This window comes from Staurois parvus, unplaced genomic scaffold, assembly GCF_062004578.1.
Source record: "Staurois parvus isolate SC_StPar_1 unplaced genomic scaffold, SC_StPar_1.0 ptg000196l, whole genome shotgun sequence".
Classification (NCBI taxonomy): domain Eukaryota; kingdom Metazoa; phylum Chordata; class Amphibia; order Anura; family Ranidae; genus Staurois; species Staurois parvus.
The window spans coordinates 2,230,808-2,248,523 of NW_028317992.1; the positions used below are offsets into that span (position 1 = coordinate 2,230,808).

The window sequence follows — 17,716 nt, forward strand, 5'->3', positions numbered from 1 at the left end:
TCAATGCTTTTTTTGATCTAATGCTTTACATTGAAGAGGAGAGATGTGGGGTCTTATTAACCACATATCTTTCCATAAAGAGGACCTGTCACTAGTTATTCCTATCACAAGAGATGCATGCATTCCCTGTGATAAGAATAAAAGCGATTACATTTTTTTAAAGGGACAGTGCAAACCCCCCCCCCCAAAAAAAATTAAATAAATTTAAAATAAAAAAGTTTAAGTGCCCCCGTCCCCCCATGTTCGCACATAGTGGTGAACGCATAGGTAGACCATGCCCACATATGTAAACGGTGTTCTAACCACACACGTGAGGTATTACCACGAACGTCAGAGCAAGAGCAATAATTCTAGCATTAGATCTCCTCTGTAACTTTACACTGCTAACCTTTAGAAACATTTAAAGCATCACCCATGGAGATTTTTAAAGTACAGCAGTTTCACGCCATTTCACGAGCGTGCGCAATTATAAAGCATGACATGTTGGGTATCTATTTACTCGCCTTAACATCCTCTTTCATATTTTACAAAAAAATTATATTTTTATATATTAGTATATTAGTATATATAGTATATTTTGTGGGGTTTTTTTTGTTTTTTTAATCAAAGTGTATTATATTTCCAAAAAAGATATATTCATTTTTAAAAACTGTGCATTTCGGTTTTCAACTAATTGCATTTTGCATCTTCTTGGTTTCGGCACCAGAATTTTCATTTTGGTACACCACTATTACTAATCTTTATGTTGCTAGCATGAATAAATAGATAGGAAATGATATCATAGTTAGATGTTTTAACCTTTTTTTTTTTTTTGCTTTCCTTCATTTACTTTCTGGTTTCCATGCCTAGGAGTTTTCAGGAGGGAGGGTTCTCAGCTCAGCTAATGCCTGAGCTAAGGGCAGATGGATTCCAAGAAGTAACTGCTACATGAATCATCTGCCCTTACTCAAGATGGCTACTGCCAGAAATGCCAGGAGGTGTTTTTCAAAATGATTTCTCAGAAAAATAAAACATGGAGACATAAATGGATGGAGGAGTTTGTTTTGAATATTAAAAATTAGGTTTATGGCATTTTTGTTTGTGGCACTCAGATGTAACGTAGTTCTACTTTAAAATGAGAGGAGAAAACATATCCATATGGTGACAAAGATTACAATAAAACTTTTATCTTACCTGTAACAAAAACAAAAAACACCTTTACCTATTCTGAACTAAAGACAGATACATGTAAAAACACATATTAAAGCTGAATTCCGGGTCCCCTGTGCTCCAGAGGCCCATCCTGTCAAACTGGCATCTGAGTCCCACAGATTACATTGGGAGATTTGGTTTCCCATTGTAATACATACAAAGGGGGAGATTTACCAAAACTGGACAGTGCAGCTTTGCACAGAAACCAATCAGCTTCCGGTTTTAATTGTCAAAGCTTAAATGAACTGAAGGTAGAAGCTGATTGGCTACCATGTACAGCTGCACCAGAATTTGACTGCTCCCATTTTTTTAAATTCCCCCCAAAATTTTAAAGCTGAAATTTAGTTGCTTTTTTTTTCTAGGATATAGGTTAGCAACATTGTTTTGCTCCAATGAATTACACCCCACATCCTGCTGATTTCTTTTTAGTGTAGAAATATTCCCTGCGGTGATGACAGATCTTCTTCATTACACCAAACTTCCAGCAGTGCAGGGGTTAACTTCCCCAGCTCTAACAATTCAGTGCATTGAAGGAGTCCTGACGGCCATCCGCCCCTTTCTGTCTTCTCCTCCATTCAGAAAAGTCCTTGAATTATTTTCACAGAATGCAACATGTTCTGTGAATGGAGGAGAGACGGATAAATGACAGGATCCTTCCTCCCAGTGTTAAGGAACTGATATCCCAGGAAAACATTTTTAACTAAACTTCAGTTTTATAAAAGGAACATTTTGCAAAACAGAACTGTTCACGGATCAAAAGGTTGTATATAGTAGCTGTCCATCTTGCACCCTGCGTAGACCTGGCCACTGTACATGTAGATGTGTGAGCACTAGGTGATTAGTGTGAATTAATTTTGTTACAAAATTACAATTTTTGCTATTGGAGAAATTTTGCAAAATGGAAACTTTCAGTTTTGTTCACTAAATTTCTTTGAAATGGGCTTTTTTTAAATGAAAACAAATCCACATTTTTATTTAATAAGAGAATTTACTGGTTTTAGGGTAAAGTTAATTTTATTAGTTTTTGTGTTTTAGGTTTTTTTTTCTCTGTTTTTGAACATTCTTTATTTATACAAAATTTCATACAGTGGGTATAATTACACAATTCAACTTACACATTTGGTAGGTTACATAGGTTCAAGTAAATTCAATTTATTACATAGAATACAAGTGTTACCAACATTCATTGTTAGATTTTCCTCAACTGTCCAGCTAATAGGTTTAAGGCTGGCCATACATTATAAAATTTTCTTGAGATTTTTGGTTTAGATTTACCAAAAACCATATAATAGGAGGTCAAAACTAACAACACTTTCAATTGCATCCAATTAGGCAGGCTCTTGCACTACATAGTTGAAGGTAAATCTAAAGGAAATTGGGCAGAAAATTGTATAGTGTATGGCAAGCCTAAGTCGCCTGTCCAGAGCAATGGAGGCCAGGTGTGGAGTTTGTTCATGAAATCATGTTCACCACTGTAAGAGATATTTTAAAGGTTATTAGAGGAAAAGGTAATTAATAAGATAGAAATAAGAAAGTCGTAAAAAAATAGAAAGCTGGGAGACTAAGAATTAGGGGAAGGCATCTCTCAACCCCACCTCTTTGATCATATTTCCAATAACTAGGAAACACACATCCCATAATAATTTGCTCCCAAGCAAGACACACAATAGAACAATGGGATGCAACCACATGGCATTAAACAATGAACAAACCCCCAACCCAATATTAGGACATTTCACCCTGTACCCCTAACAGGCACAGGATGACTTACACATAATAGGAATATGGGGAGCTGAAACAGGGGTCTCCCCACCCTTCCAAAGTGAGCTGTGTTCCATGGGCCCCCCACCCAAAGTGACTCCCGTCACAGTATCAAAAAGTTTTGAGACTAGTTCTGTAACATGCCAACAGATGGCAGCACAAGGCTGCATGTAAAGTCACAGGGAGCAGAAAACTTCATAAGTCAGTGTGCCAAAAGACATCATCCTGTGTACATCGGGAGCTGTGCAACTGGTGCTATGAAATTCTGCGTGGAACTGGGCAAATCTGCCAGAGAGGTGTTTGACACGATTCATCAAGTTTACAGCAATGCTGCAATGAGTCATTCAAGGTGTTTTGAGTGGCATGCACGCTTCAAGAGCGGAAGAACATCACTAAAAGAAGACAAGAGATCAGGAAAACCTTCCATGAGCTCAACCCCCGAAAATGCCCTCTAAGATGGAGATCCAGCTCAAAGGTTGCCATTTTGACAACATTGCAGAGATCCAGAGATTTGCCTAGTCTCACACAGAATTTCACATTTGCACTTTGTTCTAACTTGCTGTCCATGATGAAATAGCAGACATGGTCACGCCTGTGGTCAGAATAGCACCAATTGCAAAGCTCCCAATGTACACAGGATGATGTCTTTTGGCACACTGACTTATGAAGTTTGCTGCTCCCTGTGACTTTACATGCAGCCTTGTGCTGCCATCTGTTGGCGTGTTACAGAACTAGTCTCGAAACTTTTTGATACTGTGACGGGAGTCACTTTGGGTGGGGGGCCCATGGAACACAGCTCACTTTGGAAGGGTGGGGAGACAGCTCCCCATATTCCTATTATGTGTAAGTCATCCTGTGCCTGTTTGGGGTACAGGGTGAAATGTTCTAATATTGGGTTGGGTTGTTTGTTAATTGTTTAATGCCATGTGGTTGCATCCCATTGTTCTATTGTGTGTCTTGCTTGGGAGCAAATTATTATGGGATGTATGTGTTTGTGTATTAACTTAGTGGGGGGTTGTCTCCCTTCCCCCTGATGGGACTGTCTGCTGATGTGTGTCTTGTTACTGGGTGTGGATTGCCCCGCCCTGTGTACATATCTTGTATCTGTGTTAAAATAAAGTAGTCTATTTCCTGATTTATTTCAAGACTGGTCTCGTCTAGTCTTGTATGGTGGTGCAGTGGTGTCCATGGTCGGTGTTCAGACGGGGAAGCGGTATTAAAACGGAAATACCCAAGTGCAGACGGGGTCCGGTTCCGTTACAGATACCCTCGAATGTTGTAGTCATTCCTGGGAGTACGAGTGCATGAGGGCTGCACATTCCGGTGTAGTTGAGAACTCATTTAAATAGAACCAAGCTTTCCAATATTTGTCATATGTAACTTTGGCCAGCAGGTTAGCCCCCCTTTCCAGACATTGGCAGTCAGTGAGGGGCCATTCTCATGAAGGACGCGGAACTATGATACTGAGGTACACCAATCTGGTCTGTCCAAGGTACATAGGAAGCCATTGAGTAACTTAGCCCACCAAAAACACCTGTTAGCCTTTATTTTGCCCCTTTAACCACTTCATGTCCAGATACATTCCCCCCTTCCTATCCAGGCCAATTTTCAGCTTTCAGTGCTATTACACTTTAACAAATGCGCGGTCATGCAACACTGTACCCATATTAATTTTTTAGCATTTTTTGAGACAGATAAAACTTTATTATGGTGGTATTTATTCACCACTGGGATTTTTATTTTTTGCTATATAAATGAAAAAGTCCAAACATTTTGAAAAAAAAGTGTTTTTCTTATATAATTTTGCAAATAAATAATCTTTCTTCATAAATATTGGCCAAAATGTATTCAGCTATCTTTTTAGTAAAAAAAAAGAACCCAAATTAGTTTATAACCAAACAATATAATTTTTCAAAAAAATGTTTTACATTTATATTTAATTTTTTTATATTATTTTTTTTTTTTTAACATACTATCACCCTAGCAGTACAGTGTCACCATAGTGACACTGTACTACTTGTGGGGGGTGATGATGATTTTTTTTTCTTTTTTTACACTGATTGCTTTTACACCCATAACGGCTGCAAAGGCAATCATTTCTCCTTCTCTCTGGCTGCATTCTTGCAGCCATTGAGAAATACTGTGAGAGCTGTGATTTGTCACATGGTACAATGCTGTTGTGAATAGCTTTGTACCATGTGACCTCTGTGATCATTCACAAATTTCACTAGTAGTAAGCAATGATGTCAGAAGTGACATCTTGCTTACTACTATTCATGTGATCACTGATTGGCCAATCAGTGATCACATGATTGGGACCTCACACAGGTCCCGTATAGCGATCAGTGTTCCACTGTGTCCGTAGGATACAGCGGGCACCAGATTGCGGTGCAGCGTGCTACCAGGGAGTGCGCACAGGCAGGGAAGTGGGAGGACGTTTATAAACGGCCACCCGACCCTGCACTGCTCCCGTCCGGCCGTTTATGTACATGGGCTGGACGGGAAGTGGTTAATCAAGCCCCAGGCACTGAATTTTGTATGCATGTAGTTGCATAGTATTTTCTAGTTGCAATGACAGCTTTGGGTAAGGGGCTACTTGGCAAATATTTGACCTACTTGGCTGGTAAAATAGGATCTGTTACCAGTGTTATCAATAGGAAACCAGTTGGTATTTTTTTTTTCTTACTAAGCTGGTGACCTTTTTGCAGTGAGCAGAAGGTAAAGCAAAGGTGGCACCTTCTGACTCATACTACCCGTGGAAAATACATTCTAACAACCAGAGTACCAAGAAGTTTCACAGCCCAAATCTCGAGCAGTTCAGGTTCATCTGAGGGTTCTAAACCAAATGTCTATGTTTTCAGATTCCTTCTTCATCTTCATCTTCTCACTTTGAATCCTGTAAGACACAATCATGGTAATCATCTCAGACTTTTATAGACATTGATGACCTATTTTCCATAAAGTATCTAACATCTTTAGTATTATCGCTATACATTCACATAACAAATTGAAGGTTCATAATGGGAAATGAAAGACGCACATCTGTTATGCATCAACAACGAGAAAATAGCATATATTAGAATATTTTAGAAATAGAAATGAATGTGACCTGCGTAACAAAACCCTACATTATGAAGGCTGTTACAGATCTCCTTCTGAAAAAAAGAAGGTTGACTGGCTGTCATATTGACTTCACTATTTTATAAGGTTTCTGTCCCAGAATAAGTATGAAGATGAGACTTTCTGATTTCAAGCAATGCCCTGTGTTAGAAACACAGCAGGCATCATGACTGGGGACGTAGGACTAGAAAGGGGTTAAAGGGAGGGATGGTGAAGGGGCATGATTTGAATTATTGGTAGGAGGAAGACAAAGGAGGGGACTCCTGCGTCACGTTACATCCCGTGACATACTGGTCACTCAGTTGGCGCCCTTCCACAAAGAAAGAAGTCTCCACCCCCAATTTTGGTTTTTTTGTTCCTGGGTTTTGTTGTTATGGCTTGCCTTACGACATTTAAATTTAAAAAAAAAAACACATACATAAATTTATAAAAAAAAAATTGCAGTTTTTTATTCACGACAAATTAATACATAAATGAAAAATAATAACTAATTAACCTCCCTAGCGGTCTGATTATGTCAGTATTTCTGTGCTCAAATCGGTACATTATTTTCAATGAAATATATTGTTTTTTTTATTGTAGGCCTGTAATTCTTAGGAATAACATGGCATTGGTGGTCAGTGATTATAATAGATAGATAATTATCTATCTATCTATCTATCTATCTATCTATCTATCTATCTATTATCTATCTATCTATCATCTATCTATCATCTATCTATCTATCTATCTATCTATAATCTCTCTCTCTCTCTCTCTCTCTCTCTCTCTCTCTATCTATCTATCATCTATCTATCATCTATCTATCTATCTATCTATCTATCTATAATCTCTCTCTCTCTCTCTCTCTCTATCTATCTATCATCTATCTATCATCTATCTATCTATCGACTACTGCAACTCCCTCCTCACTGGCCTCCCTCGCCGCTGGCTATCCCCACTTCAGTTGATTCTGAATACGGCAGCCAGACTCATGCACCTTACCAACCGCTCCGTTTCTGCCACCCCCCTCTGCCAATCCCTCCACTGGCTTCCGATTGCCCAATGGATCAAATTCAAAATGCTTACACTGACATACAAAGCTGTCCATAACACTGCCCCAAACGACATCACCGACCTAATATCCAAATACCACCCAAAACACACTCTCTGCTCCTCACAAGACCTCCTCTCTAGTTCCCTGGTCTCCTCTTCCCATGGCCGCCTTCAGGACTTCTCTAGGGCATCACCCATCCTCTGGAACTCCCTACCCCAATCCATCAGACTATCACCTACTCTCCTCTCCTTTAGGCGCACCCTAAAAACCCACCTCTTCAGGGAAGTCTACTCTGCCCCCTGCTAATTGCCGATCTCCTCCACTCTTCCTACCACTCCATCCCCCACAGCTATTTCCTCCTGTACCACTATCCCCTCCCTCCTAGATTGTAAGCTCCAAGGAGCAGGGCCCTCAAACCCCTCGTGTATCGCATTGTATTGTTATTGTACCGTCTCATGTACTGTCTCCCATTGTAATGTACAGCACTGAGCGAACCATTGGCGCATTATAAATACTGTATAATAATAATAATAATCGATCTTCTTATTTCTCTATTCCTGCATCCATCTCTGTTCCCACTATCCAAATCAATTAATTACAGTGCTATTAGAATGGTGCTGTTAGTTTTTTTTTCAATAAAAACTGTTAACTTTGAGGCGCAGGGGGTTATTCAGGGTTTAAAGATTTTTTTTTGAAAGTCACATAACTACACATGCATACAATCAACCCTCATGCGTTTTTTGACGGTCACGTGACCACAAGGTCTTTTCTTCTCTCCCTTTCCTTGGCTTCCAGACTCAGTAACAAGCAAGAAGATGTTCTTTGATAAGGGGACCTGAAGGATTAGCAGATATTTTATGACTTTTAAGCATTTCATAAACAACTTAGAAGAGACAACAGCAAGCAGCCCTTACCTTTTAGATTTAATGCTCACATATACTTAGGGCTTAGAGAGTTCATTTTAGGTAAATGTTAGGTGGAAGGTTAAGTCAATTGTTGGTGTTAAGGTCTTTGGTGTTAGGTTAGGAGTTATTGTAACGGAACCCAATCCCCACACCAATACACAATACTAGGACATTCACACCCTGTACCCCTTAACAAGCACAGGGTGGGTTAAACATAATGAAGGGAACATGGTGAGCTGACACAGGGGTCCCCGCACCCCCAAAAGTCACTCCCGTCACAGTTATGTGTTAGAGGAGGCTATGTGTTAAAGGCTTATTCTAGGACTTAGGTTGAAGGTTTGGGGAGGGGTGGTGTAAGTGTTAGGGTGTGGTTCAGTGTTAGTAATAATTACAGTACCCAAAGCACCTATGCCGGGAATATGGACATTAAATTATTTTCATATTCTTAGACATAAAGTAGCTTTAAAACAAGACATTTCCTATTTCTCTAGTTGCAATACTTTAATACACAAGTTTGAAGTAATTCAATCTTAAAGATACTGTTAAGATTTGTCCACCATAGAAAATAAAAGTTGAGGAGACATTATTTTAGTTCATCTACTGTGGTACCTTTTTAATATGTATTCCACAATGTCTATAGCTACAGAGGTGAATGGTGGCTTTTTTTTAAGTGATTTATTGCTTATTCAGTATTAAAGTGATATGTAAATGCTTTATTGGGAAATGTCCAGACACAGGTTCACTTTAAGGGACAACTTTACCCTTGATATAAGTTGTTCTTAAAAGCATACCTGAGGGCAGCCAGTCTGTTTCATTACTTTCCTCTGTCCCCATTACAGTGATTGTCACTGTGATGCCCTGCCTGGGGCCACACAACTTTCTCCTAAAGTGTCCAGGACAAGTCCTCATCATCCTGTGTGTATGCATTGCATAAGGCTACAGCATGAATTCTCAATATTAGGACAACCTCTCATGGACCATTTGGAGGAAAGGATCTGTGGATCAATGAGGTGTGTTGCACCTTAAAGGAGAACATGTATCAAAGGCAGCGTTATTAGGAACAGAGAAAGGGGCTTTTTTTTATTTTTGAAACTGAAAGTTGTAGACTGAGAACTACAACATCTGGGTCCAGTAACATACAGTGTCCAATTGTCCACCTAGGGCCAATATTTATGTATGCATGCATAAATGTATCTATCTATCTATCTATCTATCTATCTATCTATCTATCTATCTATCATCTATCTATCTATCTATCTATCTATCTATCTATCTATCTATCTATCATCTATCTATCTATCTATCTATCTATCTATCATCTATCTATCTATCTGCTATCTATCTATCTATCTATCTATCTATCTATCTATCTATCTATCTATCTATATACCTGCTATCTATCTATCTGCTATCTATCTATCTATCTATCTATCTATCTATCTATCTATCTATCTATCTATCTATCATCTATCTCTCTATCTATCTATCTATCTATCTCTATCTATCATCGATCATCTATCTATCTATCTATCTATCTATCTATCTATCTATCTATCTATCTTCTATCTATCTATCTATCTATCTATCTATCTATCTATCATCTATCTATCTATCTATCTATCTATCTATCTATCTATCTATCTATCTTCTATCATCTATCTCTCTATCTATCTATCTATCTATCTATCTATCTATCTATCTATCTATCTATCTATCATCTATCTATCTATCTATCTATCTATCTATCTATCTATCTATCTCTCTATCTATCTATCTATCTCTATATCTATCTATCTATCTATCTATCTATCTATCTATCTATCTATCTATCTTTCTTTCTATCGTTTTATATTTTTATCTTACAAAATAGGAAAAAAAATTAACTATCCATATATATACACACTATATTGCCAAACGTATTGCCTTTACACGCACATGAACTTTAATGGCATCCCAGTCTTAGTCCGTAGGGTTCAATATTGAGTTGGCTCCGCCCTTTGCAGCTATAACAGCTTCACCTCTTCTGGGAAGGCCGTCCACAAGGTTTAGGAGGGTGTCTATGGGAAGGTTTGACCATTCTTCCAGAAGCGCATTTGTGAGGTCAGGGACTGATGTCGGGGGAGGAGGCCTGGCTCACAGTCTCCGCTCTAATTCATCCCAAAGGTGTTCTATCAGGTTGAGGTCAGGACTCTGCAGGCCAGTCAAGTTCCTCCACCCCAAACTCGCTCATCCATGTCTTTATGGACCTTGCTTTGTGCACTGGTGCGCAGTCATGTTGGAACAGGAAGGGGCCATCCCCAAACTCCTCCCTCAAAGTTGGGAGCATGAAATTGTCCAAAATGTCTTGGTATGCTGACACCTTAAGAGTTCCCTTCACTGGAACTAGGGGGCCAAGCCCAACCCATGAAAAACAACCCCACATTATAATCACCCCTCCACCAAACGTTACACTTTGCACAATGCAGTCAGGCAAGTACCGTTCTCCTGGCAACCACCAAACCCAGACATGTCCATCGGATTGCCAGACAGAGCAGCGTAATTGGTCACTCCAGAGAACACATCTCCACTGCTCTAGAGTCCAGTGGCGGCGTGCTTTACACCACTGCATCCGACGCTTTGCATTGCACATGGTGATGTAAGGCTTGGATGCAGCTGCTCGGCCATGGAAACCCATTCCATGAAGCTCTCTACACACTGTTGTTGTGCTAATCTGAAGGCCACATGAAGTTTGGAGGTCTTTAGCTATTGACTCTGCAGACAGTTGGCAACTTTTGCGCACTGTGCAGATCCCGCTCTGTCATGTTACATGGCCTACCACTTGGTGGCTGAGTTGCTGTTGTTCCCAGTTGCTTCCACTTTGTTATAATCTCACTAACAGTTGACTGTGGAATATTTAGTAGCCAGGAAATGTTACGGATGGACTTCTGTATTAAGGTGCCTCCACTCTGCATGAAGGAGCACAGGGGGTACCTTTGGACAGCATCATTGTCAGTCTGGGGGACGGAGAGTGTTAGATGTACTAGCGGATTTAAATACAATAACAAATTGAAACTGGACTCCTGCTCACACTTTATAAGCAGTTACTGCAAACAGTTTTTTTCTATTGTGGGATAAAGGTTTTACACATTGTACATGAATAAATAAAAGCAGATTATTGTATGCACCCCTGTCAGTGGTAAATGGTTTGTCTCAACCCTGTAACTGCTACATCTGCAGGACAGCTTGTTCTGTTGAAAAACTAAAGACTTAATAGCCAGATCACGAGGTAAAAATAAAGGAAAGGTAACCTAAAAAAGAAAACTAAGGAATCTATCACATCTAAGAATAGGTAAATTGCAATATAATAAATGTTTGCTTTTGGGTTTAATACTGCTTTAATCTAATCATGTGTTCATTAAAAAAATGTTCTTGAATTTAAAGTGTTTGCAAACTCTACATCGATTTTTGGTGTATTTTCATGTTTGGCATTAGACCTTTTAGGCAGTCCAATGGCCAACTGAAGGCGTACCCAAAGCAGGCTGACAACACTACTGCTAACTGTGAGACAATGGCTTAGTGTTGTCAGCCTGCTACAGGAAGTGCTGTTTCTGGCAGGATCTCCAGGTTTGAAACTTTGCAAGAGTCACAGAAATCTGCTTAACCCCCCTGGCGGTATTCTCGAGTGTAGCTCGGGGTGAAGTTTCAGTACCACAAGCGGTAACCTCGAGCTACACTCGGGAATATCCTGCAGCGTTGCTCCGGGATCTCTTCTTCTCTTACCTTGTCCTGCGCTCCCGCGATGTCCCTCCAGCAGTGTCCCCGGCAATGTCCTCCGGCCAATGCCGGAATCTGTCTTCTGGGTTCCGTTCCCTGCAACGTCAGGACGTATGGGGGACGGAACGGCGGGAAATTTGAAAATGTCAAAAAGTGACATTCACTAAATACACTAAAATCACATAGTAAAACATTCCTGTATCAAACCATTTCACATACATTTTGTCCCGAGTGCTTTGTCCTGTGCCCTGCCTGCATTTTTACTGTTCTTTCTGCCTGGAAACTGAGAAACGTCCATGGCGTCCAAAAAGCGTCCCTTTAGGTCAAAAGCAGTTTTAGACCGGCTAGAGAACAGCGATAGTAAATCAGAACCACTTGCAGAATTGAGTGATAATGATTCGTGGGGGAAATTCCTCATCAGACACTGAAAACGATTCTGTGACTTTGCCCAGTGATGTGCGAACTTGGCGCTATATTTCAAATTTCAGTGTTTTTGGTTTGATTATATTATTGAATTAAATTTATTATTATATTATTATTTTTTATGATTATTTTTTAAATTAAAATTTATGATTTCATGTTTAAAATGTTATCAAATGTTTACAAGACTCTTGTACGGACAGATTTCAGTGAGTTATGCCTAAAAATTACAGGCCTACAATAAAAAAAACTACATATTTCCATGCAAAAAAATGTACCGCTTTGAGCACAGAAATATGGACATAATCAGACCGCTAGGGAGGTTAAAGGAGCTCTCAACCCTAACTGGATGATATTTAGTTTTCCAAGGCTATGCATATAAAAACCAATTGCTATATTTTTTTTTTTTATAAGATACTGCCTCTTCTCCTATTAGTGACAACAGCAGACGTTGTCTGCACAATATTATATATGATTATAATTCACATACTGATTCCTGGTCTGTTTATGAGGTCCTGAGGAACAAGAGGATACCAATCTAAGGACACTCTGTACATATGTGGTTGATTACAAGCTGGAATCTGTTTGTTTTAGGGTAATTATGCACTTTATATATAGTTTGCAGTGATATTTATAATTTTTTTTTTTTTTTTTCACATGAGTGCTGTGACACTGGAGTGTTTTTTTTGCATGATACACGTGTGGCACTTTATTTCTGGGATTTAAAAGGTAATATACTATGTTGAGATTTTGTTTTTTGAGGTATTTGAAGAGCACCTGTGATTGATTTGCATCTTCTTCAGTGGAGTAGGATGCGTCTTCCTATCAAGAAATTGATCTTTGTTTGGACACATTATTTGGACACTTTGCATATTGGGACTTTATTTTATTTTTGTTTTTTTATATATATTTGATATTTTTTATTTTTGGGTAATCTCTTTTGGTCTTGATTTTGTCACTATAATTGTGGGTTTTTGGGTTTAAGTCAATGAATATATGTTTTAGTCTATTGGCTTACCCCTTAGTTGAAAAACAAAACTGCCCTAAACCGTTTTATTTAATTTTATTAATGGTCTTGTGACCCCTACAATAAAAAAAATACATATTTCCATGCAAAAAAATGTACCGCTTTGAGCACAGAAATATGGACATAATCAGACCGCTAGAGAGGTTAGAGTCTATATAGTGAGATACAGTATAGTGCCAAACAGGGGCGGACTGACAACTCATGGGGTCCCGGGCAATAGGGGATCATGGGGCCCATGTGTCCTTGCCCAAACTCAAAAAAGCCTATGAAAAAGGTACCAGGGGCATCTCATGGGGCCCCCTACTGATCCCGGGCCCTTGGGCAGTGCCCGAGTTTCCAAATGGTCACTCCGCCCCTGATGCCAAACACGCTGAAAAATAAGTTATGGGTTTACATATACTTTAACATAGTAATTTTATTAGATAATTAATCCCGTCTCTCAGGACCAGGGGCGGACTGACCATTCGGACACTCAGTCAATACCCGAGGGCCCAGGGTCAATAGGGGGCCCCATGAGATGCCTCTGGTACCTTTCATAGTCTTTTTTTGGGAGTGGTTTGAGTGTGGGCAAGGACACAGGGGCCCCATGATCCCCTATTGTCACGGGGCCCCATGAGTTGTCAGTCCACCCCTGGTCAGAACCCAGTCTGGAAGAGGAAAATGAGGTCACTGGCCCGATCCTAGTAGCATGGATAGAGGGTTTGGATCAAAAGAGAATTCCAGGTAAGACATTTCACATATCTGTATTTTAATTGTGCATTTATCCCTTTTCCTACAGTTCTGCTTTAAAAACAAAATGGATGAATAAAACTGACAACTGGAAATGACAATGTTCTGTACTTTCAGAAATCCAGTGAAAGCCATCAATGATTCACAGTTGGAGCCTCAGACTGCAGATCGGAATTGACCTTTTTGATTTTAGGGAGGACCCCGGATCTTCTGGAAGTGCCAATTGGGACCCTAGTATAGTCTGCATGAGAGATTCAATGTTTAGGAATTATACGAACATTATGCCGTTTTCTATGTTCCTGCTGCTTTCTATTATTCACTGTCATGCTGCAATAAAGTAAAAATGAAAAAAAAAAAAAAAAGCGTGAATGATGTTAATTACTAGGAATGGCGGTAATGTAGTCACCACAGAAAGAGCGCAATGGGGAAGGTTTCAGAGAAACCACAAGTGTGAGACTTACACGATTACTGTGTCTAAAGGAACAACAATTCAAGATATCAGTTACGCAAGCAGTCCTATTGGAATGTCAGATGCTGATTAAAGAAATACATGTCATTTTAAAAAAAAATCTATGCCCCTGTTCCACCCTGCATTAGGCCCCCTCTGGGGCCACTACTTACTTTAAATTGGAACTATAGGAAAAATAAAAAATGACCTACGCTCACCGGCCACTTTATTAGGTACACCTTTTCAATTGCTTAGTAACTCAAATTGCTAATCAGCCAATCACATGGCAGCAACTCAATGAATTTAGGCATCTAGATGTGGTGAAGACGACTTGCTGAAGTTCAAACCGAGCTTTATAATGGGGAAGAAAGGGGATTTAAGTGACTTTGAACATGGCATGTTTGTTGGTGCCAGACGGGCTGGTCTGAGTATTTCAAAAACTGCTGATCTACTGGGATTTTCACACACAACCATCTCTAGGGTTTACAGAGAATGGTCCGAAAAAGAGAAAATATCCAGTGAGTGTCAGTTGTGTGGGCGAAAATGCCTTGTTGATGTCAGAAGTCAGAGGAGAATGGGGCAGACTGGTTCGAGATGATAGAAAGGCAACAGTAACTCATGTCAATATGGAGCAAAATGTTTGAGGAATGTTTTCAACGCCTTGTTGAATCTATGCCATGAAGAATTTAAGTGTTACTAAACCCACAACAGTACAATCAGTCTGTATATACAGTAAAGCATGCTTGTTATACTCACTGTGGAACCTAAGGGGTTAATCCTCCATGTTGTGTAAAAATGTTGTTTGATCATGACTTCTCTGATCCTCCCCTTCTTCCAGTGCCCCCCTCTTATCTCCTAATAAGACATATTGTGTGGAGTCATTATGCACATGCTCAGTTTGATGGGTATTGATAGAAAGTTTTTTTTGTCTTGGAAGATTGCATGTGATCAGCACAGGGCCAATCAGCACTGTCCAGACAGAGGTCAGGGGTCCTGCATCATTCTAGAGCAGAAAGAAAACTCCTACAAGCTTTTACCAGTGTTCGGCTGGACAGTGATAGAAGTCACAAGTCTGCTGTAACTGCTGAAGAGAAAAAGTATTTAGAAGTTTATATTTACTAAAATAATTGCATTTCCATTTTCTGTGTACTGTGGGAGACTGGATATAGTGAATGCAGGGTCCTGGGAGACCAGATATAGTGAATGCAGGGTCTGGGGAGACTGGATATAGTAAATGCGGGATCCGGGGAGACCAGATATAGAGAATGCAGGGTCCTGGGAGACCAGATATAGTGAATGCAGGGTCCTGGGAGACCAGATATAGTGAATGCAGGGTCCTGGGAGACTGGATATAGTGAGTGCAGGGTCCTGGGAGACCAGATATAGTGAATGCAGGGTCCTGGGAGACAAGATATAGTGAATGCAGGGTCCTAGGAGACCAGATATAGTGAGTGCAGGGTTCTGGGTTTAGTAACAGTTAAGGCAGTTCTGAAGGCAAAAGGGGGTCCAACCTGGTACTAGCAAGGTGTACCCAATAAAGTGGCCGGTGAGTGTATAAGCTGCAGTCTGTCAGGAGCATTAACACATCTGTTTTTTGTTCACATGAGTTTTCCCTGTAACCTATTTTAATTACTGTTGATCCTGCCAGAAGATGTATTATTTTTCCACATCCTGTAACAGAGTGACAACGCTGTTCATTCAACAGAGAAATTACAAGGCTGCTTTGTCACCCTGTGGACAGGCTAGGCTAATACAGAGATACAGGTGAAACTCAAAAAATTAGAATACCGTGCAAAAAGTTCATTTATTTCAGTAATGCAACTTAAAAGGTGAAACTAATATATGAGATAGACTCATTACATGCAAAGCAAGATAGTTCAAGCCGTGATTTGTCATCATCGTGATGATTATGGCTTACAGCTCATGAAAACCCCAAATCCACAATCTCAGAAAATGAGAATATTGTGAAAAGGTGCAATATTCTCGGTTCAAAGTGTCCCACTCTAATCAGCTAATTAAGCCATAACACCTGCAAAGGGTTCCTGAGCCTTTAAATGGTCTCTCAGTCTGGTTCAGTAGGAATCACAATCATGGGAAAGACTGCTGACCTGACAGTTGTGCAGAAAACCATCATTGACACCCTCCGTAAGGAGGGAAGGCCTCAAAAGGTGATTGCAAAAGAAGTTGGATGTTCCCAAAGTGCTGTATCAAAGCACATTAATAGAAAGTTATGTGGAAGGGAAAAGTGTAGAAGAAAAAGGTGCACAAGCAGCAGGGATGACCACAGCCTGGAGAGGATTGTCAGGAAAAGGCCATTCAAAAGTGTTGGGGACTTTCACAAGGAGTGGACTGAGGCTGGAGTCAGTGCATCAAGAGCCACCACACACAGATGGATCCATGGACTTCAAATGTTGTATTCCTCTTGTCAAGTCGCTCCTGAACAACAAACAACGTCAGAAGAGTCTTACCTGGGCTAAAGAAAAACAGACCTGGTTTGTTGCTCAGTGGTCCAAAGTCCCCTTTTCTGATGAGAGCAACTTTTGCATCTCATTTGGAAACCAAGGACCCCGAGTATGGAGGGAGAATGGAGAGGCACACACTGCAAGATGCTTGAAGTCCAGTGTGAAGTTTCCACAGTCTGTTGATTTGGGGAGCCATGTCATCTGCTGGTGTTGGTCCACTGTGCTTCATTAAGTCCATGGTCAATGCAGCCATCTACCAGGAGATTTTGGAGCACTTCGTGCTTCCTTCCACAGACTAGCTTTATGGGGATGCTGACTTCATTTTCCAGCAGGACTTGGCACCTGCCCACACTGCCAAGAGCACCAAAACCTAGTTCAATGACCGTGGGATTACTGTGCTTGATTGGCCAGCAAACTCGCCTGACCTGAACCCCATAGAGAATCTATGGGGCATTGCCAAGAGAAAGATGAGAGACATGAGACCGAACAATGCAGCAGAGCTGAAGGCCGCTATTGAAGCATCCTGGTCTTCCATAACACCTCATCAGTGCCACAGGCTGATAGCTTCCATGCCACGCCGCATTGAGGCAGTAATTGCTGCAAAAGGGGCCCAGACCAAGTACTGAGTACATATTAATGCTTCGACTTTTCAGAGGTCCGATATTGTTCTATGTACAATGCTTGTTTTATTGATTGCATGTAATATTCTCATTTTCTGAGATTGTGGATTTGGGGTTTTCATGAGCTGTAAGCCATAATCATCACAATGATGACAAATCACGGCTTGAACTATCTTGCTTTGCATGTAATGAGTCTATCTCATATATTAGTTTCACCTTTTAAGTTGCATTACTGAAATAAATG

The 17,716-nt window shown here is 40.2% G+C and overlaps 1 protein-coding gene across 4 annotated transcripts in view; it reads left to right on the forward strand.

Moving 5' to 3' along the window:
• The window catches only part of MAP6 (microtubule associated protein 6), a 164,968-nt gene extending 150,671 nt beyond the window's left edge, over window positions 1–14,297 (forward strand). For 3 of the 4 annotated variants that reach the window (XM_089677995.1, XM_089677991.1, XM_089677994.1), the window contains one exon: window positions 14,060–14,297. In XM_089677995.1, coding sequence (XP_089534121.1) covers window positions 14,060–14,083 — 24 coding nt within the window. In that variant the 3' untranslated portion in view covers window positions 14,084–14,297. Of the gene's footprint in view, window positions 1–13,991 lie in introns of all 4 variants that reach the window. The other variant, XM_089677992.1, reaches the window with a different exon arrangement.
• The last annotated feature ends 3,419 nt before the right edge of the window (window positions 14,298–17,716 follow it).